Below are 20,794 nucleotides of genomic sequence, written 5' to 3' on the forward strand. Positions count from 1 at the left end.
AGAACCGCTCGGCCACAGAGGCCGGTTACACAAGAAACACTAGTTAGTTTGAGTAAGCAGTAAAGACCCGCTAAGCAGATTTAGCAGACAGTTGACAACTCGGGAAGTGCAGAATCAATTCTATCATTGTCAATGGCGTCTAGAGCAGAGTCTCTCCTCGACTACATAAATACTACATCTTCAACAGCGTACACAACAGTAGGGTCGATGGCGTTCGTGTTATTCGCACTCAATTCTCTGGTTATGGTGAGTTTGTCCTAATGTTGATCTCGCTCTAGCTGCCCTTTGCGACGTCCAGCGACCCGAAGCCACGGCTGATGGACTCCAGCATCCAGTACTGATGTCAGCATAGCCACCAGCCCTGACAACATGACTCTTGTCCAGGGCGGAAGCTGCCCTTAGCTTCAGTGCCACACGGCTCTGAAGGATTACTGTAATGATGGGCCAGTTTCAGAATTCAGCACGACCACATGGCATCCGACATACCGGTGCACCTAAGGGGACAATGTGGGCATGGTCTGGCAGGGATTGAGAACCAGCAAATGGCGTGTGAATCAAAACACTCACATTGTTGTCACGCCATCTGCAAAAACAGAGCTACGTGTGAGGTGTGCCTACCACTCCAAGCTGATGCAGCGCTCCCAGCAGCCATGCGTCCGCTATTGGATCACAGGGTTCTTCTCAGCATTATGTAGCTGCCAGTCAGTGCAGAAGAAGTAGCAACGACATATATCTTCAGTATTAAATGACATTTTTTTGAATATTGTTTTATTGCGTCTAACGACGCCACGCAATTCTCGGGCCATGTTCTGGCGAATTAGTAGGGATTTTCAGCCCGGCAGAGGTTGGCACCTACATCATTAACAGAATCCTGTTCCAACTCTTACATCTCTAAAACTGTTCGTGTAACTTAATCCTAGCAATACCAAGGCATATTCCATAAAGCGAATTGTGAAGAGGGGTACTTTACGCCCACCCAAAAAATTAAAAGAACACAACATTATTTAATTATTGTTGAGTTTTATTACCTACATACTCTTTAAAAAGGTACAGATGTTCAAGTTGGGTCCAGAACCTGAATATGGTATTGGCCGCGTGGTTCCAGACTGAAGCGCCCAGAACCGCTCGGCCACACCGGCCGGCAAACATACCTCTCAGTTCCACACATATCTTACCACACATACATCAAGCGCAGACTATACTCTTACATCAGACTAATTAATAATGCCAGAACGAAATGTCACTCTGCAGCGGACAGCGAGCTGGTTTGAAAGCCCTTCGCAGATTAAAACTGTTCGTCAATCCTGGGCTCGAACCTGGGATCTTTACATTTTGCTGGTAGGTGGTCTACCAACTGAGCTATGAGTCACTATCCGCTCCACAGGAAAGTACACTACTGGCCATTACAATTGCTACAGCCCGCATCTCGTGGTCGTGCGGTAGAGTTCTCGCTTCCCACGCCCGGGTTCCCGGGTTCGATTCCCGGCGGGGTCAGGGATTTTCTCTGCCTCGTGATGGCTGGGTGTTGAGTGATGTCCTTAGGTTAGTTAGGTTTAAGTAGTTCTAAGTTCTAGGGGACTGATGACCATAGATGTTAAGTCCCATAGTGCTCAGAGCCATTTGAACCAGCCAATTGCTACACCACGAATAGACGTCCTACAGACGCGAAATTTAACCGACAGGAAGAAGATGCTGTAATATGCAAATGATTAGGTTTTCAGAGCATTCACACAAGGATGGCACCGGTGGCGACACCTACATCGTGCTGACATGAGGAAAGTTTCCAACTGATTTCTCATACACAAACAGCAGTTGACCGGCGTTGCCTGGTGAAACGTTGTTGTGATGCCTCGTGTAAGGAGGAGAAATGCGTACCATCACGTTTCCGACTTTGATAAAGGTCGGATTGCAGCCTACCGCGATTGCGGTTTATCGTATCGCGACGTTGCTGCTCGCGTTGGTCGAGATCCAATGACTGTTAGCAGAATATGGAATCGGTGGGTTCAGGAGGGTTATACGGAACGCCGTGCTGGATCCCAACGGCTTCGTGTCACTAGCAGTCGAGATGACAGGCATCTTATCCACATGGCTGTAACGGATGGTGGAGCCACGTCTCGATCCCTGAGTCAACAGATGGGGTTGTTTGCAACACAACAACCATCAGCACAAACACTTCGATGACGTTTGCAGCAGCATGGACTATCAGCTCGGAGACCATGGCTGCAGTTACCCTTGACGCTGCATCACAGACAGGAGCGCCTGTGATGGTGTACTCAACGACGAAACTGGGTGCACAAATGGCAAAACGTCATTTTTTCGGATGAATCCAGGTTCTGTTTACAGCATCATGATGGTCGCATCCGTGTTTGGCGACATCGCGATGAACGCACATTGGAATCGTGTATTCGTCATCGCCATACTGGCGTATCACCCGGCGTGATGGTATGAGGTGCCATTGGTTACACGTATCGGTCACCTCTTGTTCGCATTGACTGCACTTTGAACAGTGAACATTACATTTCAGATGTGTTACGACCCGCGGCTCTACCCTTCATTCGATCCCTGCGAAACCCTACATTTCAGCAGGATAATGCACGACCGCATGTTGCAGGTCCTGTACATGCCTTTCTGGATACAGAAAATGTTCGACTGCTGCCCTGGCCAGCACACTCTCCAGATCTCTCACCAATTGAAAAGGTCTGGTCAATGGTGGCCGAGCATCTGTCACGTCACAATACGCCAGTCACTAATCGTGATTAACTGAGGTATCGTGTTGAAGCTGCATGGGCAGCTGTACCTGTACGCGCCATAGAATTCGTAGTCTCGGTCACATTTTAGTTTACTACGTGTAACCTGCTACGGCTTTACACTATCCTCAGATCTTATGAAAGCAGCGATGCGGTGGGTGCTTTCTCGTTAAGCTTTCCCTGTGCGCCAATGACCTCGGCTTGTTTTTGGCTGGAAAGGAGTGGGTTCAGTGGGTTCTACCTTTAGCCGGTTCTCGAACAGCTTCAGAATGAAACAAGTTGCAACAAGAAAACAGAATTTTTAAAATGAGATGCAGTCTGTCTGATTATGGTTCAAATGGCTCTAAGCACCATGCCACTTAACATCTGAGGTCATCACTCCCCTAGACTTTGACCTACTTAAACGTAACTAACCTAAGGACATCACACACATCCATGCCCGAGGCAGGATCCGAACCTGCGACCGCAGCAGCGGCGCGGTTCCGGACTGAAGCGCCTAGAACCGCTCAGCCACACCGGCCGGCTCTGTCTGATTATACGAAGCCTCCCGTAGTGTGCTATTTACAATTAAACGTTGACACTGCTATTGCACCTGGACTTTCTTTGGTAACTATTGGACTGTTGTTTACTGATTCATTTCGACCGGAAGCCCGGTGTGTATAAGATCCCTTGTCACTGTGGGAAGGCTTATATTGGTCAGACAATACGGACCATTCAGGACCGATGTGTTGAGCACAAGCGACACACACGGTTGCTTCAGGCTGAGAAATCTGCAGTGGCGGAGCACTGTCTCGCCGAGGGACGTAGAATGCTGTATGACGAGACACAAATGGTTGCCCCTGCATATTACTATGGGGACTGTGTTTTAAAAGAATCCATAGAGATTCGTGTTGTGTTGGCAGAAGAGCCAACACCGTGTTACTAGAGGAGGCCGAAATGCACGCGTTTTAGCTCACGCAGGTGGGCGTGAGGAGGGAAGGACTATACCGACGTGAGGTCTGGAACACGAAAAGGAATTAGAATTTAAAAAGCGGACGTAGCTAGTGTGATACTTAACTTTAATCCATTAATGATGGACATCGCTCTTGACGGTACATGATTCACAAAAGTATCTGTTCAGAATACATTCTCATACATAGTAACTGAATATGGCGCCTTGCTAGGTCGTAGCAAATGACGTAGCTGAAGGTTATGCTAAACTGTCGTCTGGGCAAATGAGAGCGTATGTAGTCAGTGAACCATCGCTAGCAAAGTCGGCTGTACAACTGGGGCGAGTGCTAGGGAGTCTCTCTAGACTAGGCCTGCCGTGTGGCGGCGCTCGGTCTGCAATCACTGATAGTGGCGACACGCGGGTCCGACGTATACTAACGGACCGCGGCCGATTTAAAGGCTACCACCTAGCACAAGGCCGGCCAGAAATTCTGCTCGCGTGCGGTGTTCCTGCACATGTGCAACTTCCGGGTCACAGCGTGCACGCCGCAGCCGTCTGCGTTCATGTAGTGCATGTTTCTACGCACAGATGTCGCCTTATCCACTTGCTGGGATACTCGGTACCGGCGCATTCTAGTGCTCTTTCTACAGCTTGCAAGCCAACCATGGGAAGGTATTTAGCGTATTAAACATTTAAAATACTGTCACAGTCTTCTCATTGAGGCGTCTACTTTTATGTTAACAGTTTAACCCAATAAGACAAGTAATACAGTTAACAACCGTGGGTTTTTATTAAGGCAGCTTGACCGACGGCACGTAAATACGCGTAATGCTTTTGATCTAGTATTTAAGAAAGAGAGCACTTAGCGACTTCCAACGAACCTTATTCATGATTTCAAATAACATTAAACTAATGCAAGGTTTCCTATAACTGATTCTCGGTGGTCTCAATTACACCCACATAATTTCTGTCTTACTGACCTCCGAACAGAATGATAACCGCAGACCTCTCGATGATCACCTGTTATTTCAATACCATTATTGCTATATCTTTAATCAGTTCCGTCTGAAATCTGCATAATAACCGACAATTAGATGAATGTTATGTTTTATCGACTTTAGCTGAGCGTAGCCCCTCACACATAAAAAAAAACAAATAAGGCTAAATGTAAGTATACATTGGAACAAAAATAATGACCAACTTTCCTGATAATAATGTAACATGGAGCAGAATGAGGCAATAATGCACAGTTAGCAAACAATAATTTTTAATTATGAAATGAATAAATCCAAACATGTTTATCACTGGTCATGAGAAATGATACACGAGTTGATGTGTCTCATTCATTTTACTAAGGACATTTAATTTTGGTTGCCGTTCTTCACTGTTGAGTACACTACACTCGTCTTTGTGATAAGTTTTGTAATGTCATTCAACTGAAAACTTACGCTGACCGCCTATTATTCGGCGGCACAGCAAACACTGTGAGTTTTCACCAACGGCTACAAAAAAGAGTTGCAGTTCCCAGTCATTTTCAAACGACTGAGAACACAGATCTCCCGTCCTTTGCTTTTTCACAGCACCTGCCATTTCTCAGTACTTCTCTGTTACGTTTACGGTTACCAGGGATAAGCGAGACTGGATATGTTGCGCTCTTGCTTGTACCACATAAACAAGGAAGTGGAGCCGCCGCCGTTCATTTAGGACACGTGTCTAATAACAGACGTCGCTATTGTTCGCTGTCGCACACGTGCGCACATGTGCAGCACTTCCGCACGTCTGCACACTGTGCAGCGTTTGGCCGGCCCTGACCTAGCAAGTGTGGTGTCTGGCGGTGACACCACAATTCGTTTATCTGATAATCTTATTAATGGAGACGAGGGTTGCCTTTTAAGTAAGACTTGGAACCCAGTGTTATCAGACATCAAAAAACAACGGTCTGTGTTTCGATGGTCGGAATAATTTTTAATTTTTGGTCGCGATATCTCGATTTCGCTTGTTTCCACCACTGGCGGCGCGGTGTGTTTACTTGCGCTATAGGGCAGTTACGGCACCTTCTCGTGCACGCGTTGTGGGCCTTCTGCGGCCTATATAGGGGCCGCCGCTTGCGCTGAGAAGTCAGTTCCGGCGAGATCGTGTAGCAGCACTCTCACGCGAAGATGGTGGCCAGTTGGACCGCTGAAATATTGTGTCAAGATGACGTTATGATCCGGCTCCACACACGAGAAGAATATTATCATTTCGGCTGTTTTAATATTTTTAATATTTTTAATATTTCTGTTGTAAAGAATTCTTCTTCCAGACTGCATATATGTTTTAATGCATATTCAGGTTAAATGCATGTGAGATGTAATGCCTGAAATTTGGTATGCTCGGTACACTGTTACCATGTGGATTTCAGATTATGGAATTTATAAACGATTTCCGAAATGGAATGTCCCATTCGTCAAGCTCTAACTACTGTTCCGCGTTAAAAATCTGTTAATTCCCGCTGTGCGGCCAAAATCACGTTAAAAACGCATTCACATGAATCGTCTGAGTGTACGTGACAGCTCCGCCAATGCCCTACCCTTTTATACCGTCTGTACGCGATACTACCGCTGCATATAGCTGTCACATGCCTTTTTGTCACATCGCGTATTCTATAGCAAGCATTAGATGATTCCTACCTTAATGCTAAGTATCGCGAAGTGGACGGAAGTGGCCATTAATACCAAGTTTTACTTAAGTTATAGATTAGTAGCCTGTTAGTTCTGAGGCAGCGTTACCCGCTATACTAAATATATCTTAGTTACCTGTAGGGAAAAAAATGGTTCAAATGGCTCTAAGCACTATGGGACTTAACATCTGAGGTCATCAGTCCCCTAGGCTTACAACTACTTAAACTTAACTAACCTAAAGACATCAGACACATCCATGCCCGAGGAAGGATTCGAACCTATGACTTTAGCGGTCGCGCGGTTCCAGACTGTAGCACCTAGAACCCCTCGGCCACTCCGGTCGGCTGATTTGGAACAATTCTAACATTCTGCGTGGTGTCTGTTTGTTCTAAGTCGTGTCTCCCTACCACTTTCGCGCAACGACGCTCTGAGCGTGTTTTTTAGGGAATTGACTAGTTTGAACCTTGGACCTGTTGCTGGTAAGGAGACGCCAGACCACACATGACATCTAGACTTCAGAAGAGTTCAGTGAGACTAGCAATGATATAATCAAATACTCAATGATTTCAGCGTCAGCTCCACTGCACTCCCTGTAAAAGAATCTTAATACTAACTAAATTTAGTGGAAGGGGTTCAAGGCTTTCCTATTTTTAGTTTGCTGGTAAAATAACGTCGAAAAAGCAGTTAAGTTCACCACTGGAAATTTATTCTACTCACAAAACATTGTTTATAAATTGCACTATTGATAAAAGGAAATATTTTAATACAGGATGATAAAAACCAACTGCTTTCAACAAAAATGTTGACGAATATTCCCTGAATGGGTTTCCAAGTTCTACAATAGATCGAAGTATGACCTATGCCATATCACATCTATAATCTAGATTTAAGTTAAGTTTCATAAAAGAGAGAACTATCAAAATGGTCTACAGTAACCCTCAATTATCTTTAATTACTTATTTAACTTGTCGTAAATTACAGTGGCTGATGTGGCTTCTTAATAATTATATAACAGAAAAATCATCGCATTTCAGATTTTAACTTCTAGTAGCAAATGTGAATACCACGAAGTTTAATTGACTATCGACACTAGTGTTACGTAAAAAGGGGATGTAACAGATGAGACTTCTGCAGTTCTGAGTGAAGCCTTATGGCGGCACTGCATGCGTTCATTACCTTGTCGGTGTTTAGGCAGTGTCAGGGGGCGGCGGGCGGCGCAGCTCCACACACCTCACCGTCTCGGAAGCAACTCTCTCCTCGCTTCTCCTTACTACAATTTACCGAAGTTGGTTTAAAAAAAGGTATCTGGCTGTGTTTTCAACTGACCAATCAGGGTCTCAATGTTAACCTTATGCTCCGCCTACAAAAATTCTGTCCATCCAATGAGAAACGTTATCCTTTTTGTGGTGGGGCAATGTTTTTAACGTTTGCAACGTAACAGAGACGCGTATAGCCTCACGCTAAAACTTTCAGCTGGTGTGGTCCTTTTAGTGTTATCGTAAGATCCATACTGTTCTTCTGGAGGGCTCTATCTTTTAACATGGACTGGGGGGTGGTCCTGGCGGTCGGCTGGCGACATGGGTACCCGTCCCTTATCGTAGGGCCTCCTAGCCTACACGACTCTGCTCTCCGCTTCTGTTCTCGTTTCTTCCCTCGGAACTGCGTCTGTTTCACGGTGGGAAGGTATGACATGCATTTAGGCGTTCTTATGTTAGTCTGTGGTATTCCATTTTCTCACTCGTTGATCGTATTACTTTGGTTAATTTAATGTCAGGATTTATTCGGAGCTACGTGACATACTGCCGGATTTGCTATCATGTCAGGGTTTTCATGGAAGGTGTTGGATTTGCCTGACACCTTACACAAGACAGTAGTCAACGTACTAACGTTATCTACCGCTGACAAACAGTTTATGCTAAGTCGCCTACTCCTTATAATCTAATAAGAATTAAACGCGGAAAATATACTGCACTAACAAATATATGCCGTGAGCAATAGCCAACTTTCACAGGTTGGCATGATCTCGACTACAGACGAAATAAATCAAGCAGTTTCAGCCAAGCAACAAGTTTTCCACCCACAGGTGTGCAATCACTTTCTTAAGAATTCTCATCACAAACGAAATTAGAAAAATATCTAGCGAACACACTAAAAACTAAAAATGTAAACAGCAAGTAGGGAACTTCAAGTCCCTCGGACGCAACCTTCACAATCCGGCCTCCCCCCTTACCCACCACACGCACACACACACACACACACACATACACACACACACACACACACACACACACACACACACACACACACACACGCAACAGACGGAGGAAAACTTGACCAAACAACTGTTTAGTAGACACTGGTGTGACTGCATTCACTGCGTTTTTTTTTTTTTTTTTTCAAACAACCAATTCATTTATGACGTCGCGACGCACGAAGTCCCCCCAGCTTCAGTTCGATACTCTCTACTACCGTCTCAAGACAACTATTTATGCTTCCAATTTTTGACTGTACCTCTGTCATGTCCTGCTTAAGATTACCGAGGAATATTATAAAGCTCTAAAGCCAATGCCCCGTTATTCAACGACGCCAGTCAATGGCAGAAATTGTACGATAACCAACATATACAATTAGCGACTAGCAGGCCGCTGTGGCCGAGCGGTTCTAGGCGCTTCAGTCCGGAAGCGCGCTGCTGCAACGGTCGCAGGTTCGAATCCTGCCTGGGCATGGATGAGTGTGATGTCCTTAGGTTAGTTAGGTTTAAGTAGTTCTAAGTCTAGGGGGCTGATGACCTCAGATGTTAAATCCCATAGTGCTCAGAGCCATATGAATTAGCGACTGAGCTACCAGGCGGTTTGCATGCGACAGTAAAAATACATCTGTAACTCTATGTTGTATAAATGGAAGAATGGGACTAAGGCTGGTCGATGACTTGCAGGAAACACATATCCAAAACTTTACTACGCTTTTATTGAAGCGGGCTGAGCATTAATTTTACTGATAAAGATGCTCAACAAATCGTCTATATTTCCAGATATTACGGGTTTTAACTAACTCTGGTTTACCAACAATCCGGTAATTGTTAAGTAAAGTAATTTTTCTTCGGAAAGATGGCTATCATATTCCAAACTGCTCGGAGAAATATGCTCTGTTTCTGTTTCTATTCCTTCTCTCGAGCTCATGCAATCCACACCACTCTCGTCTAACTGTACGACGTCAGACTTAACCTTGTAGATTTCGCAATCTACGTGGTTTTCAATTAGTCGTACGCTGTCATCATCGGCAAACTCGTCATGTTCCTCTTCAAAAATTTCGCCTCGGTTCTCTTTAGTGCCGGCGTCATTGTGGTTGGCTACTTCAATTACAACAACATTTTGTCAAGCCTGCCCTTTTGGTATATGCCTTAATAAACGCTAATTTCCTGCGAGTTGAGAAGCTTCTAATATTGTCCGCTTTCTCCATTAGCATACCTCCCATACAATCCCCTGTAATTCTTCAGTTCATCGTATAACCGATGAAACTGCCCTAGTCACACCTCTTCTCGTTCCGGGTTGCCGTGCGCGATAACGGAAGTTTTATCCGATATCGGCTTCTTTAATTCCGCTGGCGAATCACACTGTACTGGAGCCTGCGGTACCGATATTGCTTTAACAGCGGCCGCCTCTTCCTTAATGACTGGTACTCTAATTCCATTGTTATTACGGACAGGGATCGCTTTGTCAATGCGTTTCACCTTTAATTCTTGTTACCGCTGGCGCAATACTCACTCTGTCTTCTTGCACATTCTCCCATCGCCGATTTATCGATTCGGATCTGTTATAACGACGTTGCCTAGGCTTTCTTCAGGGCCGCCAAGGTCTTCCCATGGCCGGTGGGCTCAATATCGGCCCGGCTAATCGTTTCCCCGAGTAAGTACTACACGCCTGTTCCCATCAGTCTGTTGCAATTGGTTCTAAATGCCTCTGAGCACTATGGGACTTAACTTCTCAGGTCATCAGTCCCCCAGAAATCAGACCTACTTATACCTAACTAACCTAAGGACATCACATACATCCATGCCCGAGGCAGGATTTGAACCTGCGACCGTAGCGGTCGCGCGGTTCCAGACTGTAGCGCCTAGAACCACTCGGCCACTCCAGCCGGCTTGAAATTGGTGATTTCGCCCATGCCTGCTATCATTTTGCTGAGAACTGCTTAGCATATTCACTTGATACTGGCCTCTGTCATTTCTACTATTATTGTTCCCACTATGACTGTTATTGTTATAGTGCTGTAAGTTGTTATTACCATGGTGGTGGTTACCACTATTGCCATTATTATTATTAATACGTTTGTTACTATTACCATGGCTCTGAGCACTATGGGACTTAACATCTGAGACCATCAGTCCCCTATAAGTTAGAACTACTTAAATCTAACTAACCTAATGACAGCACACACGTCCATGCCCGAGGAAGGATTCGAACTTAGGAGCGTAGTGATCGCGCGGTTCCAGACTGAAGCGCCTAGAACCGCTCGGCTACACCGGCCGGCTACTATTACCATGGCTTTTAAAATTTTGGCGCTTATTCTGCCATTTATCTTCATCTTCCACCATTTCTAAGAAGGATTAATTGGAATTATCTAGAAGCTTCTTCCACAGCTTCCAGACAATCTACGATTCAGTCTGTCGATCACGCAAATATTCAACTTTGCGGATCCAGTTTTCGCAAAATTGTTTCGTCGTGCCACACGAATTTATGTCTTAGGGTTTTTACACTAAGAAATCGCGTCATACACTCTCCTGATTCTGCTCTGATCAATATTCTTTCAATGGCTCTGAGCACTATGCGACTTAACTTCTGAGGTCATCAGTCGCCTAGAACTTTGAACTACTTAAACCTAACCTACCTAAGGACATCACACACATCCATGCCCGAGGCAGGATTCGAACCTGCGACCGTAGCGGTCACGCGGTTCCAGACTGAAGCGCCTTTAACCGCACGGCCACGCCGGCCGGCTATTCTTTCAAGAACGGTTTCTTAAATTCTTGGACATTCGAATCACTGATGTTCAAGCCCCACCGCTTGGTCTCGCCCACTAGAGCGTCAATTACAGCATTAATGCTTGCCTTAGCCGTCCACTATTCAGACAGTACCCTTTCGCAATTTGCAATGAAGTCGGTAGCGTACAATGCACCCTGCTTTTTGATGAGATCGAAACGCTCCTCCTTCCCTTGTATTTCAGTATTATGTGCGTGACATGACACATGGAGCTGGTTTTCGTCTCATATTTTTTCTAGTTTGGTTGCTTTGTAACTACTTGACAAGTGGTTTTTGCTGGCGTTTCACCTTCCTCTTTTTCTCATCACACACAGTCAACTGTTTCTTCACTCTAGTACCTACGTCTGATACTAAAGTTTGAAAATTTTTATCCTCTTCCCTATCGTCTGACGCTTAATAGTTAATCAATTTTCATATTTTTGTGACACTCGGTGATTGCATGAAAAGGAAAGAGACCCTGGTTGGTAATAATGACTTAGGATAATGACAACACAGGTTTCTACAAGCTGTAACTATTGCAAATTATTATTCGATAAAGTTAGTCATTAAAATTTGTTGCACAAATGCCACTTGGTATTGCCCGTACAATATTATTTGTACTCTGACAGTTAACAGTCTTACGATGTTGTAGCTGTGCGGACGACGAAGAGTGTAGTCGATGGCAATGCTGAACTGCAGCTGGCTGAGAACCACGAATCGTCTCCAGAGCCACGGATAATTATGAGACTTGGAATAGAACTGCAGCTTCCTCCTCCTGTCCATCCTGACCGTGCTCTCAATACTCGCTGGTTAATGAAGTACGTGCGCCTACATTGGCGCGATCATAACTGCACACGGCGTCTGCTGCAGCGCCCAACAAGCACTTCCGCACTGTTTCAAAGACTTACATCGCTGTATCTGATCTCCGCTCGCAGCGTGACAGAGACTCTCCATACACAAGTATAAACAACAGCACAGCTGTTGCCATTTCGTCGTTGCTATCGATAAATTTAAACAAACTCCCCTTGGCGATTACTCAGCAATTTACAATATTTACATTCTCAAATAAATACAGTATTACATCCATTATGTATTAAATATAGTTTCCGTATATTTTAACAAACTCCCCTTGGCGATTATTCAGCAATTTACAATATTTACATTCTCAAATAAATACAGTATTACATCCATTATGTATTAAATATAGTTTCCGTAAATTTAAACAAACTCCCCTTGGCGATTACTCAGCAATTTACAATATTTACATTCTCAAATAAATACAGTATTACATCCATTATGTATTAAATATAGTTTCCGTATATTTTAACAAACTCCCCTTGGCGATTATTCAGCAATTTACAATATTTACATTCTCAAATAAATACAGTATTACATCCATTATGTATTAAATATAGTTTCCGTAAATTTAAACAAACTCCCCTTGGAATTTACTCAGCAATTTACAATATTTACCTTCTCAAATAAATACAGTATTACATCCATTATGTATTAAATATATATTTTCCGTAACCAAGTTTACATATTCAGACTTAGCAGTATATTACAAGTTATAAACGAATATTAAACGGCGAAAATTTTTGGATGGTGCAGAAGGTACTTTTTCTGCATTTTCGGTGTTACACAACGTGTGTTTGTATGTAATATATTTTACTTTGCTGCCTTTCTACTGTATATCTCTCTTTTTATACTTTCTACTAGTGCCTATATACACTATTGGCCATTAAAATTGCTACACCAAGAAGAAATGCAGATGATGAACGGGTATTCGTTGGACAAATATATTATACTAGAACTGGCATGTGATTACATTTTCACGCAGTTTGGGTGCATAGATCCTGAGAAATCAGTACACAGAACAGCAACCTCTGGCCGTAATGACGTCCTTGATACGCCTGGTCATTGAGTCAAACAGAGGTTACATGGCGTGTACAGGTACAGCTGCCCATACAGCTTCAACACGATACCACAGTCCATCAAGAGTAGTGACTGGCGTATTGTGACGAGCCAGTTGCTTGGCCACCATTGACCAGACGTTTTCAGTTGGTGAGAGATCTGGAGATAGTGCTGGCCAGGGCAGCAGTAGAACACTTTCTGAATCCAGAAAGGCCCGTACAGGACCTTCAACATGCGGTCGTGCATTATCCTGCTGAAATGTAGGGTTTCGCAGGATCGAATGAAGGGTAGAGCCACGGGTCGTAACACATCTGAAATGTAACGTCCACTGTTCAAAGTGCCATCAATACGAACAAGAGGTGACCGAGACGTGTAACCAATGGCACCCCATACCATCACGCCGGGTGATACGCCAGTATGGTGATAATGAATACACGCTTCCAATGAGCGTTCACCGCGATGTTGCCAAACACGGATGCGGCCATCATGATGCTCTAAACAGAACCTGGATTCATCCTAAAAAATGTCGTTTTGCCATTTGTGGACCCAGGTTCGTCGTTGAGTACACCATCGCAGGCGCTCCTGTCTGTGATGCAGCGTCAAGGGTAACCGCAGCCATGGTCTCCGAGCTGATAATCCATGCTGCTGCAAACATCATGGAACTGTTCGTGTAGATGGTTGTTGTTTTGCAAACGTCCCCTTCTGTTGACTCAGGGATCGGGATATGGCTGCACGATCCATTACAGTCATGCGGATAAGATGCCTGTCATATCGACTGCTAGTGATAGGAGGCCATTGGGATCCTGCGCGGTGTTCCGTATTACCCTCCTGAACCCACCGATTCCATATTCTGCTAACAGTCATTGGATCTCGACCAACGCGAGCAGCAATGTCGCGATACGATAAACTTCAATCGCGATAGGCTACAATCCGACTTTTATCAAAGTCGGAAACGTGATGGTACGCATTTCTCCTCCTTACACAACGTTTCACCAGGCATCGCCGGTCAACTGCTGTTTGTGTATGAGAAATCGGTTGGAAACTTTCCTCATGTCAGCACGTTGTAGGTGTCGCCACCGGCGCCAACCTTGTGCGAATGCTCTGAAAAGCTAATCATTTACATATCACAGCATCTTCTTCCTGTCGGTTACATTTCGCGACTGTAGCAGGTCATCTTCGTGGAGTAGCAATTTTAATGGTCAGTAGTGTATATTGTAAATTTATTTTATATAATAACAATTGCTGCTGCGTAACAATTGCTGCTGCATAACAATTACATTTTATCATAAGGCTAACGACTTTGCGGACTTATACAGGAGTCTGAAGATGGCCAGTGAGGCACTGAAACTGGTAGCACAACAAAATTATTACAAAAAATTATTCCTTCTGCGAAAAAAAGTACTTATCCACAACAAAAATCTCATGTAATTGTAGAGATTTCACAACCAAGCAAGATTCGAGTTCCCAAGAAGTGATATGACAGCACTGCAGACAACTCATTTAGACATTATTGACCACGACTGCATACAGATCAGCTCCTCCTTTCCTAATGTAGAGGCAAATTGTAAACAAGGTGGCTGACATCACCTGACATGTATGACTCACGGTAGTCCGTAATCACCAATGAACCACTAGACATACAGCACTGATGACCTTAACTCAGCACTCTCCTGAACGCACCGGTTGACTCATGTACTCACGAGACTAGCAAACCAATCAACCCAATACGCACACACGGTATCACACCTCACTTCAGTAATTACTAGTGGAAGTAGACTTCATGACAGACATGGCCAATGACACCGGCTTATATGCTCTTCCATTCTACTTGATGGCACTAGAGGAACTGTGGGAAATGATCGCCAATGTGTGCCACAACGATCAGCAGCACAGCACACTATTACTGGTGGGTGTTCAAATTCTCGTGGGCAATAGGCGAATTTGTTCACCCTCTCACTGCTCAGCCATTCCTATCTGCACATACACCACCTGGAACACATTCTGATACTACTTGCACAAAATGCCTGTCATGCACACAGCCTGCATACCAGGTGCTACCAGTCGTTTACACAGACACAGCCAGACCTAGGGGAGATAGGTCGTTCTAAGCTTTCAGTACTTCATCCCAGGTAATAACTAGTATGTGTGACAGACTACGTGGAAATCGATCCAATGGTTTAGAAGGAGTTGTGGAATATTCTCACATACATATGTCCAATTTTATTTGTGTGTATGATTATTACAATCACTAAACTTGCCCTCCTATGTGTCTAAAGCAGACTGCACAATACATTCAGTACTATGGTAATTCCTTATTAATAATATACTTTTTCCCTTAACTCCAAAAATGCTATGTTAAGATACTAATTTATACAATATGAATAAAAGGTGTATGTAGAAAGAAAAATAATTACTTAGAAAGAATTAAAGATGAAGGTAAGTAATGAATCAAAACAAAAGAAATAAATGTGAGGAACAAATGTAAATTTCTCTAGCTGACCTTTATTTTGCTGGTACCTTGGCACACCTTCTAGTTTGCCTTTGCTGAGTGGGAGAATGGCCTACACTTCAGCCATTTGTTCATTTCCTACATATATTATACCTGCACATCCAATCTGAAACATCTAGGATTGTACTTATAATTTAGTGTTCAGTTGTTGAGCGACTTAGGAAAAGCATTGATTCATCACCATTGTTTGTAAATGACAATACCACAGTGTTACTAATAGCTGATTTATTTAAATGAATTTAAATTACAGTTACATATGCTCTTATTAACCATCAGAAAATAACACTTAGTGACAGTGCAGTGTTTTTCGCTACTTATGAGCTTACCATATCCTAATGGTAGGCAATACTGCCATCCTTGCACACCTCATTATCATACACACTTTCCTTGTCACTCTCTCCATCTCTCATATGTTTCTTTTTCTATCTTAAATACCTACTCTGAACTTGTTTAGTTCATTCCTAGATTTATTAATTGTGATTATGTTGAATAACTTGAGTGTGTCAGCATTCCTAATTAAGAATTTAATCACTTCCTTGGGAAGGCGGTGGAGGGGGTGGTGGTGGTGGGGGGGGGGGGGAGTCATGTCTCCTACTTTCCACTTGACGTGCGCAGGTGAACACCTGATAGTCAGGGAACCCTAAATAACCGAAGTGACACAATACTGACAGTCAAAAAGACGTGAAGCACCCAGAAAGGGTGAAATAAACGAAATGAAACTTCATGGACAGAGAGGCTATGTGATGTTATTTCAGCGATTACAATCTAGAACCAAATTCAGAAAGAAGTTGTACCCTCCTTGGTCTGCATGCGTGCACTGATCCGATTGGAAACGGAGTCGTAAAGCTGTTGTATGCTCTCCTGAAGCAGGCTGACCCCCACTGATCCTTGATATTCTGGATACTGGAAGTGGGATGGATTTGACGTCCGAGAAGCTCCAACGCATGATCTATTGGGGACAGATCTGGTGATCTTTCGGCCAGTAAAAACAAACAATTCACAGTGACATGTGCCGTTTGGAGATGAGCATTCTCTTGTCAAAAAATTGCACCATGATACTACTGCATGAGGTGTAACACATAAGGACACAGGATTCCCGTGACATATGGTTGTGCACTCAGAGTTCCCTGAATTACCATCAGCCATGTCCTGAAGTGATACCTGATAGCTACCTATACCACGATGCAAGGAGTGTCAGCACTATGCCTCTCCAAAATATTGTAAGAATGGGACCTCTCCGAAATCACTTCTACGCTTACTGATGATGGTCATCCAGGGTACTGCAGAATTGTGATTCATAATTGAACACATTGAGAGTTTATTTGTCAGCAGCCCATACTTCCAGGTCATGGCACCACGCCAACGGCAGCCTACGCATGAGGCAGTAATTTCCTTGACCAGCTGCTGCTAGTGTTCGACCAATGGTGCGGGATGACACAGGCTGTTGCTGTGAGTCCATTACCCGTTCTCAGTGGCAGGCGCAGATGCGAAGGACTCATGACGTGTTAGGTGCCAATACAGCGAAATTCCCTCACGGTGGTCAGGCATGGCTGATCAGAACCTTAACGACGAGAATGTCTGCTCACGCGTTCCCGTGTTGTTCAACATTGGACCACTGTCACATTCGAATGCCACACAATTCTGGATATTACAGGATTCGGCAACTGACCAAAACGAGAACTACAATGACCTCTCTTTCAAACACTGTTTCACACGAGCAAGTGGCACCTTCGTGTCTTTCACGTTACTCATTCGACCTTTTATGTTGTTCACACCATCTTATGTTCGCTACCAGCATTAGTAAAACATTAAGCACGAACAGACAGTAATGCATATGGTGGCCATTCTCCACGTCACCCACAGAGAACTGCATCCATTTACATATCCGCCGCCTGTGTGTACACGTAAAAAGTTACATTGACATTTGACCACGTCTAGTGGGTGCTTCCATTTTATTTTTCAGCCAGTGTATGTGTGGATTCAGGATTAGTGGACTGAGTGCCTCCAGTATACGGATGACGGGCAATACGCTTAAACAAGAGACTGTTCTGCCCACAGGCGAGACGCCAGCCGCCATGCACCACGGCAGCTGCGCCACGGGTCTGCAGCCGCCACCAATCCGACGGCTGCCCCAGCTGCTGCTGTTGCTGGTGCTGCTTCTGGTGGGGTCTCGGCCGCTGGCTGTGTGCTAGCACCACTGGAGTCTTTGGCGGATGCTGGCGTTGCCCTCAGAAGCTGTGACACGCTGCAACTTTTTCACCACTGCTTGTGTCTGTGTCCAATGTCGTCCTTGTGTATTTAAGGGCGGTAGAGATAAAGTGCAGCAAAATTCCACTAAAAGAAGGACCAATTTGCTATCAGAAAATTCTGCAGACTGCACATTGTGATGGTACAAATGATTTTCATGCTGGATACTATCTTTAGAAACATTTGATGTTGTTCAAAACTTTAGAAACCAGTGCACAGCACATAGGAGTACAGTAAACTTATAGCGAGTGTTAAAAATAATGGCACCCATATAATTTATTTTATTGCGACTTGTCTGACAGTGACATTGGTGGCAACGGAACACTTGCTACAGGTCAGGGAGCAATAGGCACTATATTGTACGTCCTCGAAGCTTTAAAGGCATTCGTCAGGAATGACGTGAAATGTGATGGATTTGTTAGTCGATGTGGACAGGCAGAGAATCGGCGAACGACTGTCTTGTAGCGAGCCTACCTTATGACAGCACCACATACCCATCTGATATTTCATTCTGAGTATATTCCAAAATCATCGTTGTTCAGAGTTTGACATAGACTAGTGTTAGGTAGGAGCTGTGATGAGACTACTATGACTTAGGCCAATTCCGCCTCGACAGATTTACCTCATATTTGTCAGCTGGAACATCTACCGATCGATTTCTGAGCAGGATGTCTCATTATTGAGCAGAGGTTGATCTGTCGGCTTGCAGATCCCGTCCCGGTGGACATTTCATTGTTTACTCCTGGCACTAGCTCTATGCAAGAAAGGTGGAAAACTCTACAAGGTACAGAACGAGAGGGTTCGGCGGAAAAAGGAGGTAACCCTCAATTTGGTAAGGATTTGTTTGATCAGATTATCTGTTGTCTTTTATGAGAGCAATAAAAAACCAGCCGGAGGCCTGTAAGCATTAACATGTACCTTAATTTCGAATGTATTGCCCAGCACAACTGAATCACTTTTATCCCTGTAATACGAGGCAGTGAATGACAGTCTCGCAAAATTCCTGGGCCGCCGTTGTGAAAAATTCCTGAACTGCTGCCTGACCCCTTGGTCTGAGGTCAATGGTTTGCCTCTCAGAGCTTTCTTTATCCCCAACGAAAGTGGTAGAATCTCATGGAGACAGATCTGGACTGTATGAAGGGCATCTGGATGTCTGGTATTTGAATGCTTGCCAGAGCTCCTTGACTGCGTTTTCTGTACGGGGCCTTGCATTCTCATGGAGCGGAAAGACTCCGCAAGTGAGCTACCCTGATCGTTTCGATTTCACCGCTTTGAGAAATGCAGACAAGGTTTGTGAATGTCAAATGCAGTCACCACCGTTGTCTAATGCTGCAGGAATCTGATAACAAGGGGGTCCTTTTATTCAAAGAAGAAGGTGAACATCACCTTTACCGCACTTGTGAGGACGGCCTTGGATGTTTTGGAAGGCGATGACCCTGCATGCTTCCACTGGAAACTTTGGCGTTTTGACTCGAGTTCGAAGTGATGACACCATGTCTCGTCTCCAGTGAATACTGGTGATAGGAACTTAGTCCATTCTTGGCATAGAGGTATAGATGTTAATTTTTTTGGGAATGTTTTGGATGATGAGTCTTCCCGCTGGTTTGATACTCCCCTTCACGACTTCCTCTTCAATGACAAGGTCATCATCTTGGAGTTGTGTATACATGGAACTTTATCAGTCATTTCGGTGGGTTTTCAACCTTTCTCTTTTCAACCTTTCTCCCATGCTCACTTCCCCCTTCGCCATGCTCACCAAGAGATCCGAACAGAAGCTTAATCAGAACCCTTTTGCCAGTGGAGAGATCACCATGACACTTTCTCAGTTACAGGTCACGTTTCCTCTCGATGCACATTAAGTTTCTTTAATGCACTGATTTTTTATTGCCTTCTGCCTTTTCATGCCTTGAAAATTGCTCAGTCACCGCCTTTAGGGACAGTTTCCAACCCCAGGACAACAATGTTCTCTGGAGCTCTATCCGCCCCTTCACCCGCTTTTAAAAGGTAGTTGGCAGAATGAAGGTAACTAATTGCACCGAAAGTCCTCGGCTGCCATTTCTCCATTTCTGATGATCTTTGTTTAAAATTTAAGAAATGGTTTGAATCTAACATAGGTCCTAGGATGTTTTGATTGAAAGACTGCACCCCTAAACCAGGGTTGTACATTTGTATGTAAGCGAAGGAAAGCAAAATTCTTAGAGCAATTTCTCATCGGTATCTTGTTATAAACTAGAGGACCGCAATTTTTTGCATATAACTTTTACTGTTATGGAAAGCAAGTTTGCTGCATCTGTCAGAATACTTTGGGGATAGCGGTACTATGTTCCTCTGTTCTGACAATTTCACAACAGACACTGAAGCACTACACTATTGTTACAAATCATGTGAAGTGAGATATATGACGGTCTGCAGGTGTTGAACGTTGTTCACAATACTACGACACTGGAAAATTGCTTACAGGTTATGGACAGGAACCGATATTTATCTGATGTTATTACCCAAATTGTAACTCTGTTTGAAAAGCTACAATATCCATACTACTAAAAAACGTATTAAGAAATGAAATATTCGCGTGCCTCAGAGTTATTACTTTTAAAATAGGCACAATGTTTAATTCGGTTTATAGAACCGAAATAAACATTAAAATTAACTGAAAACGATGGTTTTGTGTAATTACGCGCTGGACCTTTGCAAGAATTAGAGCCATCTGCCTGTTATAAACACCACTGTCACCTTCTCCTTACAACGCTGCTTAAGTGGGTGTGTGA

The 20,794-nt window shown here is 44.0% G+C and overlaps 1 protein-coding gene across 1 annotated transcript in view; it reads left to right on the top strand.

The window, feature by feature from the left end:
* Window positions 1-18,166, top strand: part of LOC124622947 (zwei Ig domain protein zig-8-like) — a 365,055-nt gene extending 346,889 nt beyond the window's left edge. The window contains exons 6-7 of the mRNA XM_047148738.1: window positions 17,838-17,929; window positions 18,083-18,166. Of these exons, the coding sequence (XP_047004694.1) occupies window positions 17,838-17,929; window positions 18,083-18,166 (176 nt within the window). The remainder of the gene's footprint in view (window positions 1-17,837; window positions 17,930-18,082) is intronic.
* The last annotated feature ends 2,628 nt before the right edge of the window (window positions 18,167-20,794 follow it).

Source organism: Schistocerca americana, chromosome 7 (assembly GCF_021461395.2).
Source record: "Schistocerca americana isolate TAMUIC-IGC-003095 chromosome 7, iqSchAmer2.1, whole genome shotgun sequence".
In the NCBI taxonomy this organism is placed as follows: domain Eukaryota; kingdom Metazoa; phylum Arthropoda; class Insecta; order Orthoptera; family Acrididae; genus Schistocerca; species Schistocerca americana.